General features: G+C 56.5%; 2 protein-coding genes across 3 annotated transcripts; one reads left to right on the forward strand and one right to left on the reverse strand.

Moving 5' to 3' along the window:
- The first annotated feature begins 59 nt into the window (after positions 1–59).
- RSKR (ribosomal protein S6 kinase related) lies at positions 60–5320 on the forward strand. 2 transcript variants are annotated; one of them, XM_075013854.1, is made up of 12 exons: positions 60–198; positions 317–559; positions 1065–1148; positions 1227–1295; positions 1764–1833; positions 2270–2377; positions 2629–2669; positions 3067–3094; positions 4026–4115; positions 4192–4280; positions 4672–4782; positions 5096–5320. In XM_075013854.1, exons 1-12 carry the CDS (start codon positions 151–153, stop codon positions 5318–5320), a joined length of 1206 nt encoding a protein of 401 aa, XP_074869955.1. In that variant the 5' UTR covers positions 60–150. The 2 variants fall into 2 exon arrangements, with proteins under 2 accessions (XP_074869955.1, XP_074869956.1); XM_075013855.1 differs by lacking the exon at positions 4672–4782.
- A 1107-nt stretch (positions 5321–6427) lies between these two features.
- Positions 6428–21421, reverse strand: TMIGD1 (transmembrane and immunoglobulin domain containing 1). Its single transcript, XM_075013856.1, has 8 exons — positions 21382–21421; positions 20986–21086; positions 19569–19847; positions 17533–17811; positions 15906–16009; positions 14803–14862; positions 7278–13530; positions 6428–6502 (listed from the first exon to the last, which is right to left on the reverse strand). Exons 2-6 carry the CDS (start codon positions 21062–21064, stop codon positions 14818–14820), a joined length of 786 nt encoding a protein of 261 aa, XP_074869957.1. The 5' UTR covers positions 21065–21086; positions 21382–21421; the 3' UTR covers positions 6428–6502; positions 7278–13530; positions 14803–14817.
- Between the last annotated feature and the right edge of the window lie 150 nt (positions 21422–21571).

Consider the following 21571-nt stretch of genomic DNA (forward strand, 5'->3'; position numbering starts at 1 on the left):
AGGGGCGGAGCTATTGGTCTGCTGCGTGCGGGGGCGGGGCCAGCAGGTAATGAAGCGCGGCCGGGACCTGGGCTGTTTATGTAACCGGCCGGAGGGGGATTAGCGGCGCTGGGCGGCCATGGGGCCGGGGCTAGGGCGGGCAGGGCCGCGATGGGAGCCGCCACCAGCGAAGCCGAGCCCCCACCGGAGCCCCTGCAGGTGGGTACCAGGCGGGCGGGGCCCCTAGTCCCGCGGGGGGCCTGTTCCACTCAGCCGCCGTGCGCTGCCCCAGAGTCGGCTGCAGCGGCCGGGGCTCACGCTGCGGCTGCCCCCGCAGGGCGCCGAGAGCTCGTGGGTGCGGAGCTGGAAGAACCTCCTGGCCGGCATCGGGGGGACGGTGGCGAGGCTGGAGCGCAGCTGGGCCACGAGGAGGCGCCTGCGGCCGCCGCCGCCGCACCCGGGCGAGAAGCTGCCCCGGCCGGGGGAGAAGGCGGTGCCGGAGTGGCCGCTCCCGCAGTTCGTCTCCCTCTTCCTCCCGGAGTTCCCCATCCGGCCCCCCGCGGGACAGCAGCAGCTCAAGGTGCGGGGCGGGGGCGGGGGCGGGGGCGGGGGCTGGCCCCGGCTCCAAGCCCCGGCTAGGGCACGTTGGCCTCGTGGTCCTGGGAGGAGCCAGCGGCGCTGGGCCCCACCTGCAGGGGTGTCCCCCGCACGGCAGCGTCTGGTCCCGGCCCCTCTTCCAACCGGGGGTGAGGAGAGGCCAGGCCCCTGGGGACAGCGCTCTGCCCCCTGCTTTGGGGTCCTGTCTAGGTCCCGGGGGGGTGAGGGCGGAGATGGCTTCCTGCCACACACCCGCTGCCAGCAACGAAGGGTCCTGTGGCACCTTATAGACTAACAGAAAAGTTCTGAGCATGAGCTTTTGTGAGCACAGACTCACTTCATCAGATTCACCCGCTGCCAGGCTCTGCCCTGCCGGGGTGGGAGACTCTGCCCTGGTGGCCCCTGGTGCTGAGCCCTCCCCCACTGGCCGCGCTGCGCTTGGCCGGCCTGAGGCAGGAGCGCTGGTCTCCCGCCCTCTCTGGTTCCAGATCCTGGGCTTGGTGGCCAAAGGCTCCTTCGGGACAGTGCTGAAAGTGCTGGACTGCAGGCGGGAGAAGGTCTTTGCCGTGAAGGTGGGTGTCCTCCTGCCCCAGCGCTGCGGCCCCCTTCTCCGGGAGAACTCGCCAGGCCCATGGCTCCCTCTCTCCTAGGTGGTGCCCAAGGTGGAGGTGCTGCGGCGTGACACCCTGAAGCAGTGCAAGGAGGAGGTTAGCATCCAGGTAGGTGCGGCTCGGCTCGGCTCGGCTTGGCTCTGCTGGGGTGCGCCGAGGGGCAGGAGGTCTGCTCTGGAGGGCTGCATTTTGGAAGAGAATGGGCTCAATGCTGCCCTGCCCAGGGGCCTGGCCAGCCCCCCTGAGCTCATTCTGTCACCCAGAGTCCCAGGCAGGCCAGCGCTGGCCAGGACCGTTCAGGGCCCAAGCAGCACTGCTCCTTCCTCCGCACACCCCTTCTGCGTCTGCTTTGCTGGCGTGTGCAGCCCGTGGGGCCCCTGAGATGCGTGGGGCTCAGGGCCTGCTCGGAGTGAGGGCTGCATCCCAAGGAGGTGGGTGAGGACGTGTTGGCAAGAGGGATGCCTGAGCCTTCCTGTTCCTCCCTGCCCCACACCACTGGTGCCCTCCTCAGCTTCTCCCCTGGGGCACCCCCCCGCCCAGCTCCCATGCTCATGAGTCCTGTTTTTCTGTCCCCAGAGGCAGATCAGCCACCCATTTGTCCACTGCTTGGGGGACAGCTGGCAGGGACAGCGGCATCTCTTCATTAGTGAGTCACCGTCTCTCCCCCCCCCCCCGCCCCCCCCCCCCCCGCTGGGGCCACGCACGTGGCTCTGCATCTGCCCCCATGTGACAGACACCAGGCCACTGGTCTGCCCCCCGCCCCCCCAGCTCTGGCAGCCTGGCTCTGCCGCGGATTAGGGGCTGATTTGCAGCTTGTGCCCCTCCCCCAGGGCCACCCGTGGCTGTGTCACGCGAGCAGGATAAAGGCGTTTCTCCCATACCCTGGCCTGGCACCGCTTTCCTGGCCCCCAGGCCCCAAAGGGCGCGGTGGTAACGGGAGGCAGCCCCACTGCTGGTACTGGCCCGGGGCCACGTCTGCACCGGAGGGGCCTTGGAGGAAGGTCCGCAGAGGGCCTCTGATCCGTGGGGAGGGAAAGGGAGCCCCCCCCCAACCCACGATGTCTGTTCTGCCCCCTTTGCAGTGTGCACCTACTGCGGCACCGGGGACCTGTATGCGCTCTGGGCCTCCTTGGGGCACCTGGAGGAAACCACCATTCGCCTGTTTGCGGCCGAGCTGGCTCTGGCGCTGGGTGAGTGACCTGCAGGCAGCTGCCTGCAAAGGAAGCTGGTGCGGCCGGGAGCCCCTGGGATCCCCCTGGGCTGTGTAGCTGGAGCTGCCCTGGGACCTCCAGGCTCTTGAGGGGAGGCTCAGTGCAGGGCAGAGTAGGATCCTCCCTGTTATCCGGAGCTGATGGTTGGAGGCTTCCCTGGGCCTCTCCCAACAGCCGGGCTGGATCAGGCCTGGGGGCTCCGGTGACCCTCGTTCTTTCTCCTTCCCCAGGTTATCTCCACGACCTGGGCATCGTGCACCGAGACGTGAAGGTCTGAGGGCCCTGTGAGAAGAGACCTGACTAGGCTTCGCCCCAAGGCAGCGATGTGCTGGGGGGGGGGGGGGGAGGGGTTGGACTGTTTCCCGCCTGCGCTGGCTGCCGGAGCCAGTCCTCTGGGGGGGGCTGGGCTCAGCTGCTCTGCAGGCAGGCGGGGGAGGGAGTGGGCAGCTGCCCTTCCCTGCTGGCTTGGAGAGGTCTGGCTGGGCCCTGGGCTGGTCCGCAGCCACTGAGCTCTGGGGAAGGGCCCAGAGCCGTGGGGGCAGGGCTGAGCCATGGGAGCCTCGTGAGCAGCCTGGGGGGAACTTGTCCCTTTCTGGGCCCACTGCTGCGTCCTGGCCGGGCACCTCCCTGGCTGAGGAGGGGACGTGACCTCTGCTCCTTCTCTGCAGATGGAGAACATCCTCCTGGATGAGCGAGGTGCGTGCGCTGCGTGCTGGGCCTGGGGGTGGGGTGGGGTGGGGGTGCTGCCCGGCCGGCATCTGGGAGGGGTGGGGGGACGCTGCTCTCTCGTTTTCTGGGGGATAGGGAGGCTGGCGGGGACAGCCCGACTGGCGGTGTCTGGGGACAGGCGGTGAAGTGGGGGGGCTGGCGGGGACAGCCCGGCTGGCGGTGTCTGGGGACAGGCGGTGAAGTGGGGGGGCTGGCAGTGTCTGGGGACAGGCGGTGAAGTGGGGGGGCTGGCGGGGACAGCCCGGCTGGCGGTGTCTGGGGACAGGCGGTGAAGTGGGGGGGCTGGCGGTGTCTGGGGACAGGCGGTGAAGTGGGGGGGCTGGCGGGGACAGCCCGGCTGGCGGTGTCTGGGGACAGGCGGTGAAGTGGGGGGGCTGGCAGTGTCTGGGGACAGGCGGTGAAGTGGGGGGGCTGGCGGGGACAGCCCGGCTGGCGGTGTCTGGGGACAGGCGGTGAAGTGGGGGGGCTGGCGGGGACAGCCCGGCTGGCGGTGTCTGGGGACAGGCGGGGAAGTGGGTGGCTGGCGGTGTCTGGGGACAGGCGGTGAAGTGGGGGGGCTGGCGGGGACAGCCCGGCTGGCGGTGTCTGGGGACAGGCGGTGAAGTGGGGGGGCTGGCGGTGTCTGGGGACAGGCGGGGAAGTGGGGGGGCTGGCGGTGTCTGGGGCCAGGCGGGGAAGTGGGGGGGCTGGCGGGGACAGCCCGGCTGGCGGTGTCTGGGGCCAGGCGGGGAAGGGGGGGGGGCTGGCGGTGTCTGGGGCCAGGCGGGGAAGTGGGGGGCTGGCGGGGTCTGGGGCCAGGCGGGGAAGTGGGGGGCTGGCAGGCTGGGGCAGTGGGCTGGGCGGGCTCCATGGGGCAAGGCTCTGGCGAGGCAGTGAAGCGGCCTGTGTCCGTGCACAGGGCACCTCAAGCTGACAGACTTCGGCCTTTCCCGCCAGCTGGGCCGAGGGCAGCGGGCGCGCACCATCTGCGGGACCCTGCAGTACATGGGTGAGTGGCTGGGCGGCTGCTGGGCAGTGGGGCTGGGTGTTGCCCAGAGGCTGACTCTGCTCTCTTGTGCCGACAGCCCCGGAAGTGCTGAGCGGGGGCCCCTACAGCCATGCTGCTGACTGGTGGTCTCTAGGAGTTCTGCTTTTCACCCTGGCTGCTGGGCAGGTGAGGTGCGGGGGCCAGCGAGAGCCTGGGGCGTTGCTCTAGGCCTGGGAGTGGAGGGGCCGGGCACAGAGCACGCTGGCCAGGGTACTGGGCGTCTCCATCCTGAGGCTGCCTCCGTGGGCAGCCCCTCCAAGCACTGCTGGTATCCGCTGGCCGGTTCCCTGCTTCCCAGCCCTGCCCCATGCCTGGAGCGCCCCAGCCTGCTGTGTGACCTGGGCAATAGTCTGGGGGCCGGCAGCCAACATGCCATGCTCACGCTGCAGCCTGGATCTTGCCCTGAGCCTGGGGCTGGGCTCTTGCTGCGGCTGCCGGCTCCGTGCGGAGGCAGCAGCCCTTCTGCTCGGTAGGGTGCCTCCTTCAGGCACTGGCAGCTCTCTCCTGTCTCCCCCAGTTCCCGGTTCCTCCCGAGCGCGACCACCTGGCCATGCTGGCGAGTGTGAACCGCTGCAGCTACGAGAGCCCGGGCTCCGTGAGCCGGAAGCTGTGCCTCCTGCTCAGCGAGGTAGCTCCTTCAGTCCCCCCCGGATCCCCCCAGCCCTCTGCCTGCCGCTCCCTCCCTGGTCCCAGCCCGTCCCACCTCCAGCAGGCTGATGTTAGCTGAGCCCATCCCCTGTGTGCTGCCACTGTTTCCTCTATCTTTTCCCACCCACATGCACCATAAATTTTGTTCTGCGCACGGAGGCCTGCGTGGCTGCGCACCAGCGCTAGGAACACGCTGCCGGCGGTGGGTGCTCAGCTAACCAGTTGGGCAGCCGCCCAGCTGGCAGGGAGTGCTGCAGGCCCCCCCTTCTCACTGGCAGCTTCTCTCTTCCCAGCTCCTGTGCCGAAATCCCTTGCGCCGCCTGCACCACCTCCACCACGTGGAGAGCCACCTCTTCTTCCGGGGCGTGAGCTTTGATGCCGAGCTCCTGCAGAAGCAGCCCGTGGAGTTGGTTGTGGCTGCCCGGCGAGCGGAGGAGGCAGCCCTGGGCCCCTCCCCTGCCTTTGCAGACTTCGACTGTGACCTCCTGCCCTCCCCGAGCCACCCCTGCCCGGGCTGAGACAGAGCGGACCCACTGCTTGGGCCCTGCTAAGCCCCCGTCTCGTTAGGCTTTGCAGGCAGGGCCCCCACGGGCCAACCAAGAGAACCGTCCAACGTGCTCGGGGACTCCCCTCGTGCAGCAGCCGAGACCCCGCATCTCAGGGAGAGCAGCAGCGGCTCCTGCTGTGGCCAGGAGCTAGGGCTCAGGCTCCCCTTATTGGCACCTCCTAGTCCCAGGCCTGGCTGTGGGCCCAGCCCTTCCTCAGGTTAGCCGTGGGCCGTGCCAGCCTCCTGCCCCGCCGGAAAGGCTGCCGGCCCTGGGCTGTTTGCCCCAGGGCGCAGCAGCAGGGCCCCTCTGTTCCGGCGTGTGGCGCTGCGTGGGAAGAAGCAATAAAGGCCGGTGCCAGCGGGCTGCAGGGGGAGCTCCCAGCAGGGTTGGATTCACCTTTCGTGGCCCTCACGGGGGGCAGTGGAGAGGCTGGGGAAGGTTAGGTCTCAGCCATGGGGCCAAGCCAGGGCAGTGGGGCCTGGCCTAGCCAGGGCGGCCCTGCTCCCCACAGCACAAGGGCCTAGTTCCCAAACTGGCACTCACTGCACTGGCCCCCGTGGCCCTGTGCTGCCAGCCTGACCCTTCCCCTTAGGGGAGGGTTTAAAGTATGAGGCGGGGTGATAGGTGCCAAGGGCTGAGAGCATCAGAGAAGGGCAACTGAAGCAAGGGGTATGGAAGAGCTTCCCAGGGGGCGAGATGTAAAGGACGGGCCCTTCCCCCGGGAGGAGCGGCGGAGAGGGATCTAGGCAGCCTGGGCTGGGGTGGAGAAAGGGCACAAGCCTTCTCCCCATGGCCCAGCTGGGCCTCACCCCTGCAGCGAACAGGCAGCTGCTTTAAAACCAGCACAAGGACGAATTTCTTCGTAGGGCGCAGACCCAATGGCGGTGCTTCTTACAACGGCCCCGGCACATGTCGTAAAGGCCAAGAGGGCCAAAAACCCCAGCGCAGCGTATGGGGGATCCGCCCAGCAGTGGCTGTCTGCCAGGCCCGGCAGGGATGCAGCCCTGTGCTCTGAGAGGTTCTGCTTGCCAGAAGCTGGTAGGGGGCAGCTCGGTCACTGCCCTGTTCTGTTGATTCCCCTGGTGCTAGCTGGTCAGAAGGCAGGATCCTGGGCGAGATGGGCCAGTGCTCTGACCCTGTACGGCCGATCTCCTGTAAAATGGAATATGACACGGTCTGTCGGTTAATCGCAGGCGGTGAGTAAAAATGAATCGCATTGGTATTACACAGGTTAGGTGCTTTCTGCGCTTTCGCAGCTCTTGCTTTGCTACGAGACAGAACATGGTGTGGTGCTCAAGCCCTAGTATTTGATTACAAATATTTGCACTGTAAAAGTGAAGCAAAAGGAGCAGGAGCGACTCTGTTCCGGTGGGGGGCGTAACCCCTGTATTCCTCCTGTTGTAGTGAATTGTGATATTGCACGCCAGGCAGCCTGGGGCGCCATCGTGGGAAAGGATGCTGAGCTGAGCTGCGGAACGTTATTTTTCTAGCTAAATATAACAGCAGTGCGTCTGGAGTTCTGAGCATGTGTGGTGGGGGTGTCACTGAAATATGCTGGGGGGTCAGGAGGCGGCCTGGTACTAGCAGCCTAGAGACAATGACAAGGGAGGTAACTGACAGGCAGACACCTGCCTGAGGCCACTCTAGGGGAATTGCTCAGTCTTGTCTGGGGACTCTGGATGTGCCTGGACTTGTGTCCTCCAAGCCCGTGGGACGGAGGTTCTGGTACAGGGCAGAGACCCCGCGCTTCACCGTCTGCTGCCCCCATCCCCATTGCAGACAACAAGGCCGCAGAAGACTTGAGACTCCAAGTAAGGGACTGGTTGAGGATTCGAGGGTGAAATCGAGGTACTAGGGACCACAGGGGTTGTGGGGGGTGAGAGAACTGCCTAATCCAGGATTACATCTTCACTCCGGGAAAACCAACCCTGCCACGGTTGAGCTCCTGCAGTCCGATGTGGGGTGCCTGCTCGGGCCATGCGTCAGCGCTGGTACTGCGGCCCCGTAAGGAAAGGCGGCTGATGTGGTGCTCCTATGGTGGAGGGTGCAGAAGCCCAATTTAGCGTAGGTAGAGTCCAGCGATGTAATTAACATAGGTGCAACTGTGCACCTTAATTCAGCCTTCCTCGGCAGTGCAGACCTGCCATGAGTTTAAGACCTGCATTGCCTTCCAAAATGTGAGGGGGACTTGGGGGAGCTTCCTGGCAGAAGTCTTAAACGCGACCTGCAGAACCCAAACCACCGCAAAGGAAAATCAGCCTGCTGCTGGCGCTGGCTGACTCAGGTTATGGAAATGAACATGGGTCTGCTCTGCCCTGCGGGGGGCTGGTTCTGGAGCAGAACCCAGCATCAGCTTGGATGCCTGTCCTCCCACCAGTGGGTGAAGCAGGAAGGGTCACTTGAATCTTTAGTGCAACGGGCACATAAGCGTTGCAAAGGTGTTATCATTAGGGTGACTGTCAACGAACTCACTAATCTTGTCCGTCTGTCCGTCCATCCACGTGTGGATTTTTCCCAGCCAGGTGTGGAATTCATTTGCACGTGCCCCAAAGCACCAGGAGAAACAAAAAGCTGCGCTGGGGGCCCTCGACTAGGCGGGGAGGCAGCACTTCTGGGGCAAGGCAAAGTGATTCCTGTTCCATGGGGCCTGGGGTTAAGGGGGTTTACCTGGAGCAAGGCTCATGTGGGGGTCAGTGCAGCCATGCAGTGCCAGTGCCCGTGCCCACTCCTGCCCTGCACGGTTCAGGACCTCTTCATTTGAACGGGCAGGTCTAATCCTCCTGCCCATGGTCTTTGGGGGGTGTGCCCCCTTGGCACTGCCATGCGTCACCCCTCAGGTGACTGTAGGGTTACATAAGAACATAAGAATGGCCATACTGGGTCAGACCAAAGGTCCATCCAGCCCAGCATCCCATCTGCCAACGATGGCCAATGCCAGGTGCCCCAGAGAAGGAGAACAGAAGACAATGATCAAGTGATTTATCTCCTGCGATCCATCTCCTGCCCTTGTTCTGAAGGCTAGGGCACCATACTTTACCCCTGGCTAATAGCCATTTATGGACCTAACCTGCAAAAATTTGTCGAGCTCTTTTTTAAACCCTAATAGAGTCCTGGCCTTCACAGCCTCCTCGGGCAAGGAGTTCCACAGGCTGACTGTGCGCTGTGTGAAGAAAAATTTCCTTTTATTAGTTTTGAACCTACTACCCATCAATTTCATTTGGTGTCCCCTAGTTCTTGTATTATGGGAAAAGGTAAATAATTTTTCTGTGTTCACTTTCTCCACACCATTAATGATTTTATATACCTCTATCATATCGCCCCTCAATCGCCTCTTTTCCAGACTGAAAAGTCCCAGTCTCTCTAGCCTCTCCCCATATGGGACCCGTTCCAAGCCCCTAATCATCTTAGTCGCCCTTTTCTGAACCTTTTCTAATGCCAGTATATCTTTTTTGAGGTGAGGAGACCACATCTGCACACAGTACTCAAGATGTGGGCGTACCATAGTTTTATATAGGGGAAGTATGATATCTTTTGTCTTATTATCGATCCCTTTTTTAATAATTCCTAACATCCTATTTGCTTTACTAACTGCCGCTGCACACTGCGTGTATGTCTTCAGAGAACTATCTGCTATAACTCCAAGATCCCTTCCCTGATCTGTCGTAGCTAAATTTGACCCCATCATGTGGTACGTGTAATTTGGGTTATTTTTTCCAACATGCGTTACCTTACACTTATCCACATTAAATTTCATTTGCCATTTTGCTGCCCAATCACTGAGTTTGCTGAGATCTTTTTGTAGTTCTTCACAATCTGTTTTGGTTTTGACTGTCCTGAACAACTTGGTGTCATCTGCAAACTTTGCCACCTCACTGCTTACCTCATTTTCTAGATCATTGATGAACAAGTTGAACAGGATCGGTCCCAGGACTGAACCCTGGGGAACACCACTAGTTACCCCCCTCCAATGTGAAAATTTACCATGTATTCCAACCATTTGTTTTCTGTCTTTTAACCAATTCCCGCTCCATGAAAGGATCTTTCCTCCTATCCCATGACCACCTAATTTACATAAAAGCCTTTGGTGTGGGACTGTGTCAAAGGCTTTCTGGAAATCTAGGTATATTATGTCCACTGGGTGCCCCTTGTCCGCATGTTTATTAACCCCTTCAAAGAATTCTAATAGATTAGTTAGACACGACTTTCTTCTTCAGAAACCATGCTGACTTTTGCCCAACAATTCGTGCTCTTCTACGTGCCTTGCAATTTTATTCTTTACTAGTGTTTCTACTAATTTGCCTGGTACTGATGTTAAACTTATCGGTCTATAATTGCCAGGGTCTCCTCTAGAGCCTTTTTTAAATATTGGCGTTATATTGGCCGTCTTCCAGTCATTGGGTACCGAAGTGGATTTAAAGGATAGGTTACAAACCACTGTTAATAACTCCGCAATTTCACATTTGCGTTCTTTCAGAACCCTTGGGTGAATACCGTCTGGTCCTGGAGACTTGTTACTATTCAGCTTATCAATTAACTCCAAAACCTCCTCTAATGTCTGATGGTTTGATTGTGAGATGCTCAGAGACCAGAGAGGTGGGAGATGCGAGTCCCAGACTGTGACAGTCCAGTTAGGCTGTAACCTTTCACTGCCCGGGTGCAGTACGACTCCTGTTCTGGGAGCAGCCGGCTCAAGTCAGTGCCGTGCAGCAGGTGTGGGGAGCAGTGCCACCAGCACCTTGCCTCACCCCAGCAGCCCCCCGACAGGCACAGCCAACACTTAAGCCTGAAAGGCTCAGCGCCCAGGTTTGAAAGCAGCTGCTCAGGGGGCAGGCAGGGGTCGCTCAGCGCACAGGCAGAGGACCACCTGCCGGGCACCAGACACGCTGACTGCGGCCAAGCAGCAAGGGGCAGAAATACTGGGCAATGGGGCTGTGCCTAGATTACAGCCGTCTGTCGCCACTGGCACCCGCCCCACAACGTTGCCCCCAGGCCAGCAGCCGCCTGGACGAGCAAGGAGGCGGCAGGGTCCCTACTGGGGGAATCTTCGGGGGAGCCCCCCACACAGCAGCCAGAAAGCCCCAGGGCTTGCCCCCCAGCTCCCTGCCCCCCAGCTCCCTCCACCCCACGAGGGCTACACGGAGCTGGGGGGGCTGCCCAGGCTCCTCCCTGGCCTGTCGGTTGGACTGTCCAGCTGGCACTGCAAGAGCTCTGGCTCCCTGAGGTGCACCCCCTCCCTGGGGGCTGGGTATAGGGTGGGCCCTGGGGAAGAGCTCTGTGAAACACCTGGGGGCTAGGCACCGCTCTGCCTTAACGAGGTTGGCTGTAATTACCCTCAGAGGGTGGGACGGGGGCACTAGGAACAGGCCCTGTGGTTTTAAATACAGCCTTGGCACGACTACGCTGCAGGCTGCAGCTGGGGCGTGGGGCTGGGCAGAAATGGGCTTGTCCCCCCAGGTTGGCAACAAGCACTTCAGAGAGGGGTCCCCCCCCGTGTTCACGCGCAGTTTGGAACAGAGCCCTGGAGTTCTGAGCAGATCAGTACAATGCTCTGGGCAGAGTTTGACAAACCAGCTCCGTACAATCTGCCCCCCACCGTTTCCCACCCAGGCAGGTCTGCGACCGGCACAGCAAAGCCGCTCCTGCAGCCCACTGGGCCACATCTGCGTGCACCCTCGCCGGCGGCCTTTGCCTCCTGAGTGCTCCCTGCCGGAGCAGCTGCCTCAGCTCTTCTGCCCTGTGCAGGGTCTTCAGGGGCTTAGCTGGATGTTAACTTGCTGACGCCAGGATCCAGAGGCCCTGTGGCTACTGCACGTGCTTTCCAAGGGGGAATAAACCGTCCCTCTGCATTTTCACAGCTCCGTCGGTCCGGTCTCACCCCAAAGCTCCTCTGCAGGCTGGAGCACCTCAAGGCCTCCCAGGGCGCCTCACTGTGCTGCACAGGGAGGACAGATCTGTTTTCGCCGGGCCCAGAGCCCTACTTTTCTCCTTCCTGAACAGAGTCTCCAGGCTTCACCTTGAAGTTGACGGCTTTGGAATTGGGTCTGGATTTCCAGGGCCAATGAGCATCCACAGTCCCCACAAAGATCAGTCCCACAGAACATCCACAGAGATCCATGACAGCTGCAGGTCCTCAGCATTTCAGGTGCAAATCTCCTAACTATAAGCTCACAGTACAGTCACTCTTTCATATCTGGTATTCTATTATCCAGAACTCTCACATAACCGGCATCTAGACCGTAAGTAAATTGTAGTTACGTTTTCCATAAGTATGGTATAGTAAAAGAAAATACAAATAAATACAGCAAATATAGTCGTATAAGTTTACAGTGTACAGTACTACCACAGCTGGTAAATAAAGTACTCTACATACTTTTCCATTTATTTCTTAGTATCTAATCTGGTTTCTCTTTCGTGTTTTGTATTGCTCGGTGTACCTCTCTATTGTCCAGAAAATTTGAATATCCAACAACCTCCTGGTCCTGGAGCTGCCAGATATGAAAGAGTTTACTGTGTTTGTATAGCACTTTTCAATCTTGTCATGAAAATAGCTCACCAGGCTTGCATGCCTGTGATAGGAGGCAACAAAAAAATTAAATTGTATAGAAAGCATTGTAAGTTACTGTGTGTAATGAAGAGCATTTGTTTGTATTAAAGTTATTGTGACAGTGACGTCTCAGAGCTCGTTCATGTTAAATTGACGGGGATCTTGTCATTCCATCAGTCAAGGACTGACTCAGTTTTATGGTGGCTGAGAAACGGCTTCCTGTTGCGGAGCAGCACCTTCCCACTTTCGGAGAAGGGTGCTCGGCCACCAGAGCCCAGAATTCATCTCTAGCACAGGGGGCATGTTAAGAATTGTAGCAATGTACAGAATCAAATGGTGATGAGTGCTTGAAAGTTTGCTGGGCTCTTGTGAAAAATGGTCAAATGGTAGGTCACGTCGTCTGGGGAGAGGCGCCCTCAATCCTACTACTGGCAAATTAATTTGAAAACTGTTGGTTATTGTACCTTTTGTTTGAGAGAGGCACTCTGGGGAGAGCCCAGAAGCCCGTCGTTCCAAACAAAGGGGACCAGTAACAGCAGAGCAGGCTTCATCTCCTGTACCGCCAGAAACAACAAGGAGTCCTTGTGTCAAGTTAAAGACTAACGTTTATCGGGGCACAAGTTTTCATGAGACTCAACTCCCTTCCTCAGATCTCACTGCTGTGCTGGGGGACGAATCTGTCCTGCGGCAACTGCGAACCAGCAAAAGATGTGGAAATTTATGGGAAGATTTCACAGGGCCTGCTGGAGAAAGCTTACACCAGGGCACTTCCCCTCCAGGTACTCTCACTTTTTCAGCCTGAGCCACGTCCCCCGCCCCCGAGTTAATTAGCACTGAGGTATGTTCCCAGCCCCATAGCTCTGCCTTTCCTTCTCTTCCAGCCTCTCAGGAGGGGAGGCATCTCTTACGGAAGCTCGCGCCCGAATACATTTGTGAGTCTTTAAGGTGGCACCGGACTCCTCATTGTTTTTGCTGAACCAGACTAACAGGGTGACACCGCTGAATCCTGCGCCAGCAGGGTGCTGCCATGCTGGCTGGAAGAGGCCATGTCTAGCGGTGGGAATTCTTTGGAGATGGTGCAGGCTACAGACAGTGAAAGCCCACTGTTCTGATGAGCACGGACGAGGAAGTGGACTGAGACCTGTTAAACAACTTTTGGATGCAGTGAGCCATGGAGGGAACTAAACCAGCATTCGAGACGTTTCCTTCTGACCTAACTTGGGAGACGTTCAGCTCCCAAGGCTTCCCTTACGCACGCGACATCAAACTCCTGTAGCTGTGAGGACAGAATCCCTCATGGCACCTCACTGGGACGTCCACGGGGGCCTAATCAACAGGGAGAGACCCCTAAGCAGTAATGACCCTGATTCCAAGCAAATATCCTACGGCGGCTGATCCAGAGGAAGCTACGTAGACCTCCTCTTTCTCTTCCCCGTCTGGATGTTCAGAGCAACAGGTGAGAATCAGTGAAGAGCCATTTACATCTTGAAAGGATTGTTATGTGGAACAACAAGGGCTAGAGAAGGTGCTGGGTGAGCTAGCGTAACTGCTGCTGGGCATGCCTGAACACAAGGGTTTAGGTCCTGCTGCAGATAATGTTTCTTAGCCACATGGGGGAGTCTCAGGATTTCTTCGCCTGGAGGAAGGTGAAAAGGACAGATGTAAATCACCCAATGCTACAAGACAAAGCAGTCAAAAGTCACCTGGCGCAATAGCAAAGTGCGCATCCAAAAATGGTAGCAGGGAAGCAAACTCTAAGAAAGGACAACATTTGGCATCACTTCCCCTTCAACCTCCCAGAGGTCTCCAAGCTGCTCTTTGCACTGGGGTGTCGTACTCCTGGCCCAAGTAATCTCCAGAGGGGCAAGGGAGGTGCCGGCCAGTATAATAGTTTTGCAAGTTTATTTTGCATCTGCTTCGACAGCCAAGAAGGCCTCAGCTTGGTCGTTTTTGGTTTGCTTTGGCTTCTCTCTTGTTTCAGGTGGGCTACCAAGGCTTACAGAGGGAGAATACAGCTCTTTGGTGCCTATTGCATTTTCCATATGTGACAAAACAGCTAATGAGATGTTCTGTATCGCAAGCTAATTAACTCCTATCCAAGCTGTTTCTTACCGTTAACTACATTAATGATAGTATTTTCTATTACTGTAGCACCTGCCGTCCAAACGCTTTCAGAGCACTTTAGAAACGTGACTAGAATAAGCCTCCCACCAGAGCAGTTAGGTGAGGAAGTAAGATTGTTTCCATTTCGTATTCCATTACAGAGGCAGAAACAGATGGAAAATGAGTGACTTTCTCAAGTCCCTCAGCAGGTCAGTGTCAGAGCCGTGTATCTTCTGTAACCACTGGACCATGCTGCCTCCCTTCAGGTTTTGTGCTATGTCGTCTTCCTCTGAGCAGCACCTTTCAGTGCAGTGATTGTAACTGGCAAAGGGTGAGAAACAGTCCCTTAAGCATCCGATAATGTGCAGCACCCAGGGCTGCCACCAGCCTTCACTGGGCAATGTGGGGTGCGGGGTAGGCTTGGCTCTGTGTCCCCCCCAAAGAGGCGGAGCCTTGGGTGGAAGGGGAGGGGCTAGGTGCAACCAGCCCTCGGCATCACCTAGATTGCAGCTGGTCTCCTGCAGCAGCTTGCCCTCAGTGCCACCCAGGCTGCGCCCTGAGGAATTCCACTGGCAATTTACGGCCCTTTTAAATCACTGGGCAATAGGGCAAGTGCCCTCTTCCCCTCCACCACTATCAGCGGCCCTGGCAGCCCAATGCATCTTTAAGATAAGGAGAGAAGACAGAGGCTGCTGGTGTCCTCCCAGGCTGTTCGCAACACTGCCTCCCATTTGTCCACGTCAGGAGAACACAACGCCCAGACCGGCAACTCATCGGAGGAGCATCCGTTGTACCATCTACTCACCAGAGACTCAGATGCTCACAGGGATGTACCACTGGGCTGTTCCTTGGTCTTCTTGAAGCACTAGAAATAAACACAAGGTTGTCACTGTTGTGTTTCTGAGCAACAGACTCGCATGAAGGCTGCTCATCGCTTACCTCAGGGCAGCTCCTTTCATCCCACCTGCCCTGAAAGGGCTACAGGAATTGCCCTCTCCCGCCCCCATGATGGGCAGCCACCCCTGGGCTGGGTTATGGCGTTTCTCAGGCAGTGTACAGCAACGCTCCAGTCCTGTAGGGCAGAAAACTCTGGGGCAGTTGCATTAATAGTCATGCAAAACACAACACGTTTCAAAGTGCTGCGCGGATGCTACCTGAGTCCTTCAGGGGACGCACCGTGCGGGGCTGGTGTGACTGCAGCCCTCCCCACCCCGCTCCAGCTTCCATGCAGGAGGTGAGCTCCTAACTGCAGCCTGGGCGTCAGTGATGAGCAATTCGTGGCTTTTGAGCTCCCAGGGGGAAGAGGAGGCCAGGGGCGCTCTCGGGGGAGGAGGTGGTGGACGAGGCCGGGGTCGGAGGCGCAATTGTAAAGTAAGTGTAAATGGTTCTGTCTGTAACATTTGACCTTGACGGCGAGTTGTAGAAATGCTGTAACTGGTCATATGTTAGTACTTGGTTTGCTACCTGCTGCATGCTGTGCATTAACGTACTTCATCGTATTCCTGGGGTCACAGTTCGAGCACGATTGATATCAGTCTTGCTGCCCCTGGAGACGAAGGAGGCCACCCATGCAGCCCACTCACTAGCCTTGGCGGCCCGCGGCAAAAACACAGTGTAACTGTGTTAATGCCATTCCTGCTGGCGGGAAACGCCAGTATCTTCTCTTGCACCAACGCACCTGTGCACCTCCCCACGAGAGAGGCTCACGTGGCTGAGAGGACCAGCCTGCACTGTATGGACCAAACGTACCTTTTTCCAGGTCACTTCTAAGCCCAAGAACAGAAGAGTTGTGTCAAGCCTCTCTTCCTCTCGCCCGAAAACAACGCTGAGGTACAGCTGAGGTTTTTCCTAGCAATAGCTTTGCTGAGCCCGTTATGATGTTTTCTGATTCACTGATGCTTTTATTACCTTGAATATTTTTTCTCTTCTAGCCAGAATTCCAAAAATGATGGTGAGTAAAACCACCACGATGGCAGCAATAACGGCCTCCAAGGGAAACACCGGCTTTTTGTCTGTCGGGAGGGGAAAAAACCCATTTAGATACTGGGCAGATTGACACACTTCTATAAAACAAGTTGTTTTAGAGATGTCCAAAAAAGAACAAGGGGTTTTTGTCTGGTCCCCATCTACACGGTGACCTGAATGGCGCTAAGAGAAGAAAACAAAAGCTGTTGCAATGTGTGAGATATCCATGGGGTTCTAACGATCAAAAACAAAGGGGCAAACAACAAGCGGCCAGACATTTACTGGGCTAACTGGAAATATTGGCTGGTGGCTACGTCAGTATGTTGTCCAGCTAGCTAGACCATCAAGCCATGGAGTAAGGCCAAGCAGCTGGTTTCACAGTGCTTTGAGGGACAGGAAGCCTTGCCACCTGAAGACAGTTGGGGATTATCTGGAAAATGTACACAACAGATCCCTACTGTGCACTCTGATACAGTTCAGATGGATTCTCCTATTTTGTGTCAACAACCCGTTTAAGGGATGGGAGAAAGTTACTGTTTTCTGCATAATCAGAGTATAGCCTTCGCTTTGGAAACAGACGTCTCAACAGTTACAAAGCAGAGGAACTTCACATTGTTTTATATCCTTGTTTCAAAAACACTGAGGTTTCTTGGGAGAGGCCAGTGGTCTGCACACAAGCCAAAGTTAGTACCCCTGGATTTTGTTCTCAGTTCTGATTTTGCCTTTGCTGCTGCCTTGTGCTGTGATTTTGGGCCAGGCCCTGTGTCTCATTCTGTGCCATTTTCCCATCTGTAAAACAGGATAAGAATATCCCTTTCAAAGGTGAGCTGTGCCACTTCATTAATATTTACAAAGCCACCTGAGATCCTTGACTGCATTGTGCTATTTGTGCACAAATTTTAACTATTATGTTTCAGCCAGTTTCTCTGCCAATCAGTATATGAGCTTCACGTCAGCTTATTCCTAGCAATCGCTCAACCTGGCCTTGCTTCCGACCAGCTATTCACAGCACCCATGTGTCATTGCCCTACATAGGTCAAAGAAAATGTTTTGTTTTCAGACCTTCCTGCTTTAACATCTACTGAATTCCATTGAGGGAGGAGAACAAGTTATGATATATTGTTTATATTACAGTCATGCCACAAGCAAGGTGCAAATGGGAAAGAAGAGACAGAACCTGCCCCAAAGTGGGATATAATCTAGTGCCTGATGCTGCTAATGGATCCAGGCTCCTGTGACTATACAGAACCTCACCAACTTAGCCAATGCTGTGCACTGGCACAGGAATTTGCAGTATTGGAACCTGTATAAACATAACGTTTTGGGATTCAAGTTTGCCAACACGCAGGAATTTAAAGAAGGAACCAGAATGCTTTAACCGTTCTAACACACACACTTGGCTTCAGCAGATCACAAGGTGAGATGCAGCCGCTTGAGCTCACCTTCTCCAAATACCTTTAAATAACTGATGGAACAAGAGACGCCTCTAACATTGCTACAGCTTTGTTGTTCTTTACCCGCCAGGTGCAGAAGTCCAGCTGTTGCTGCTGTGCACGCTCATCAAAGTTACCTTCAACTATCAGGTGGAACGTCTTCATGTCCATTCCGAGAGCAGATGTGGCCTCACAAGTGTATGTTCCATTGTCGGATTTTTGTACTTTCTTGATAGTCAGCTGGATGATCTCACTAGTTTGGTATATCTGGTAGCGAGCTTTCACCAGGGTCAGGCTGCTGTTCTCTTTATACCAAACCACGCGAGCTTGAGGGTTGGAATTCACCTTGCAAGTCAGCGTCACATCACTCTTTTCTTCTGCTGGGGGAGGGTCTTCCCCACTTAGGAGAGGGGGAACTGTTGACAATAACCAATGATTGTAATGACATAGTTACCAGAATCACGAACACTTACTTATGTGTTAAAGGACAAGGAGTAAGCACGTATCATGGCTTCTCAAACATTGACGATGATAGACTCCTTTACTGCACGGCTGGAACACACAGTTCTCATTAGAGCAGTAATTGCCGTACATAATTTTAAAGGGAAGTTCTGTCTGCTTTTGAAAACACTGACACACAGCAGCGTTACTGCTGCAGGTTTTATCAGTCTGTCCTATGAGCTGCACCCGTGTGAAATTCCATTCTGTCCTCAGATCCAATATTACAGTAGGAAATCCAAACAAGGTGCTGCTAGGAGCACAAATTGGCTCACTTAAGAGCTGTCCTGTGCACTGCTACGCGCTGCTGGAAACAGATACATTCAGTGCAAGGAAGTGGGGCTGCACAGAACAGGAGAGAAGCTGAGCCTGATCACATGACAGCGTGGGCTTTAATTACTAACGCATAGTAACCTCCATGCTGCAGAATCCCAGTGCAGACAAGGGGTCGGCAGCTTTTCCCATGGGGTAGCTAGGTGAGGTCCATCCTACATCTCTCGCCCCAGCTGCTCAGTCAGGGCTGACTACCAGCGGTTAGGAGGTGCTGTCAGAGCTCCAGAGGAGGAGGTGTGGATGGGCCGCACCATGGGAGCCAGGCACTGAGGAATGCCCTGAGAAGCCCCAGCTTGGAGGAAAGTGGTGGAGAAGACTGCGGCGGAGAGTCGGGTAGGAAATAGTCCAGGGAGGGGAGTTACCTTCCCCAAGAGCACTGCATGTTTCTGGTGGATTGATTCCCTGTTGAGCTAGAGGCCGACCACTCCACCACTGCCTGGGCCCTGGCCTGGGGTCTGGAGCTGAGGGGCATCGGGAGGATTTTAGAGCCCTCCAGCCTCCTGCAGTGGAGGGGATACCAGAGGAGATGGGTCTTTGCTGTGCTCGATTCCTTTGCTCCCCTCTCTTTGCAAGCAGGAATCTAGGTGGAGGGGGCAGCAGTGTCTCGTAAATCCGCATCTCAATCACAAGCCTCGTCCCGCTCGCGTGGAAGAAGACAGACAGGCTCCTATTGATTTCGAGGCGCGGAGGGCCGGGCTCGAAGGTGTTGCTCACGCCAGGGAAAAGGAGTTACAGGTTCTACCTCCCTGAGCCAGCACCTTTGGCACCTGAGCCGCCCTGGACCAGGGGTTTTGCCAGCCCAGGAAAGGTCAATTCTGCACCCTGCTAGCCTCCAGCCCCTGGTGCTGGGCAACCCTCCCCAGAGTTGCCCATGGCTCCCCATCTCCCTCCTTCCCCTCCTGCAGGCTCCCAGCCCCAGCTGCAGCTTCCTGCCCAGCCAGCCCTGGCCACTGCTCCTGGCCTGGCCCCAGGGTGAGGGTCTTTCGTTGCAGCACCAGGGCCTGGGCACCCTGGCTGCTGCTTCCCCACCCTTCGCCACCAGACCAACTGTACCTGCCCTGCCCTGGGCTCCTGCCACTGGTCTGGCTGCCCTTCCTCCTCCCAGCCCTGGGACTCTCTGTTCCTGCAAGATCCATGGGCCTGCTGGATGCCAGGGCTGGGAGTTTCAACCTGTATTTCGAACACCTGACTTCAGCTCAGGCTTTTTTCTCGAGAAGACAAGGAACAAGCATATAGAACAGCTGGGCCTGGACTTCCACTAGTGAGCAGCCAGTGGGCCACCCAAACCCAGTGACCTCCCGCTGCTACGGCTGTTTGCATAATTCCCCTCCCATCAACTCACACTGGACATCCAGGATCACCGAGATCTGCACAGCCTCGTCCCGCACCAGCTTGCAGGTGAAGCTGACTCCATTGTCTGTCTCCGAGACGGGAACAATGCAGATGTTGCTGCTGTTCATTTTATTTCCATCCTTCATCTCCACAGCCCTGTCTCCTCGGTACCAGCGTAGCTCCTCCGCCCTGCTGCTGTTTTGCACGGTGCACCAGAGTGACACCTCATGGCCGGGAGTCGTGGGCAGGGTTTGGTTCTCAGAACGATTGTTTATAGCCAGCTCCACACCTGGCAGGGGAAACGGACATGGGGAGTTTCACGCTCTGCCTCTTGACAGGCCTGGAGAATTAATCAATCATTCTCCAGCTGCTCGTACAATGTCCAGGCCCCAGGGAATGGGTTAAGAATGAAGTTATAAGGCTTAAATCTAGTCACTGCTTTTTCTAAAGCAGTTTCAAAGCCACAGCCACAAATTTCCAGGCACATGTTTGTTTTATTTATTTAGAGGTATGAAAGCAGACGGGCAGCGCCTGCCCTATGCTGCCCATCTTCCGAAAGCTCCAGCAAACACAGCCCAGGCACCACAGCTGAGGGGCTGGCTGCAGGCGTCAGCTGAGAGGAGAAACCCAGCAGCACCTCCCTGAAATGGCAGTAACACGTTAGCCCCTCCAGCAAAGGGAAACAAAGAGGACAAATAATCCCCTGGCTGTGAACCACTGTGTGCCAGCCGCTTTCACAGTCACACTTTCTGCGCTCCCATTTTCAGGCTCATGTCTCCAGAGAGTCATTTCTTTCCCTCCAGTTACGCTAGGAGTGTAACTGGGCAGGTGGATCACCAGCCTCATCTGCCTTGGATTCAATACAGTTTTTGCTGTTCTAGGATTGTGGAGTCGGATTCTAAGTTCGGAGCATTTGGGAGTTTTCTCCAGGAAAACCAATCCCACTAGGAAAAAAGCTGTCGTTTGTCTCTGAAACTCCAGGCTCTAGTCCCCATTATGTTTTAATTAACGTAAGAAATCATTTGCAAATGCAAAGGCAGTAATGTGCTCGGGTCCCCAGAAATAACCTGAAGCCATTATTCTCCTGTGTGCCCAGCTAGGTAAAGCTCGGAGACTTTCCATTGCTCCCAGGCTGTACAAAGACTGTTGTCCTCTGATTATTGTGCCCTGTGAGTTTACCACTCTCACGCAGTGTGAATAACAGTTCAGAATGGTGAAGCCTCCTGAGTCTCTGGTTGCTTACGGTGCCAGCGTGAGCAGATCAGTTCTTTCTGCATGCGTTGGCTCTTGAGGAACGATTCCCCCAGGTTAAGAGATGTGGGGATCCAGCTGTGGCAGATCACCCTGGACACCCGCAGAGACGGGCAGAGCGTCAGGAGCCATTAAGGAGGTCAGAGAAATACACTGCAGCTTTGCTTTGCTCTTACCTGTGACTAAACCTGGCAAAAGTAAAACGGCCAGGACAGGTACTCCCGAAGGGACGGGGAGGCAGCTCCTTTGCATCATTTCCAATGGGCTCAGGTGGGAGCTGTTGGATAGAGTCGGGGTCTATGAATGGTGCCAGCATGGGCTAACAATAGAATGTTATCACCCATTCTGCATCAAACCCTGCTGGAAAGGCACTTCTCAGCTGAGGGGCAGGTTGGCCTGGAAGGGGAAGTTGTATTTGTTCCCAGGTGGTTGTACACCACCTTCAAAGAGCGGCGACTGACCCATTGAATTTCAGTCTAGCTCCTTCCTCTGAAAGTCCCTTTCCCTGCCAATGGGCAGTGACTGCTGGGGCAGAGCTCCTTCCTCCTGGGATAACTCACCTGGCTCCTTACCTTGGGGAGTGTCTGCCAAGAGGCTGCTCCAGGTCAGAAATGCGCAGCACTCTCCCCTCCTCCTTTATAAGGGCTGAGCTGGAAGGGTTTTATTGTAGTTCAGTGTCAGTGAGGCAGAGAGATCAGGTTCAAGGCCAGGGGCCTTGGCTTAATTTCTGAGTACACAAAAACCTTGCAGAAGTAGGGAGGC

This window comes from Carettochelys insculpta, chromosome 19 (assembly GCF_033958435.1).
Source record: "Carettochelys insculpta isolate YL-2023 chromosome 19, ASM3395843v1, whole genome shotgun sequence".
Taxonomy (NCBI): Eukaryota; Metazoa; Chordata; order Testudines; family Carettochelyidae; genus Carettochelys; species Carettochelys insculpta.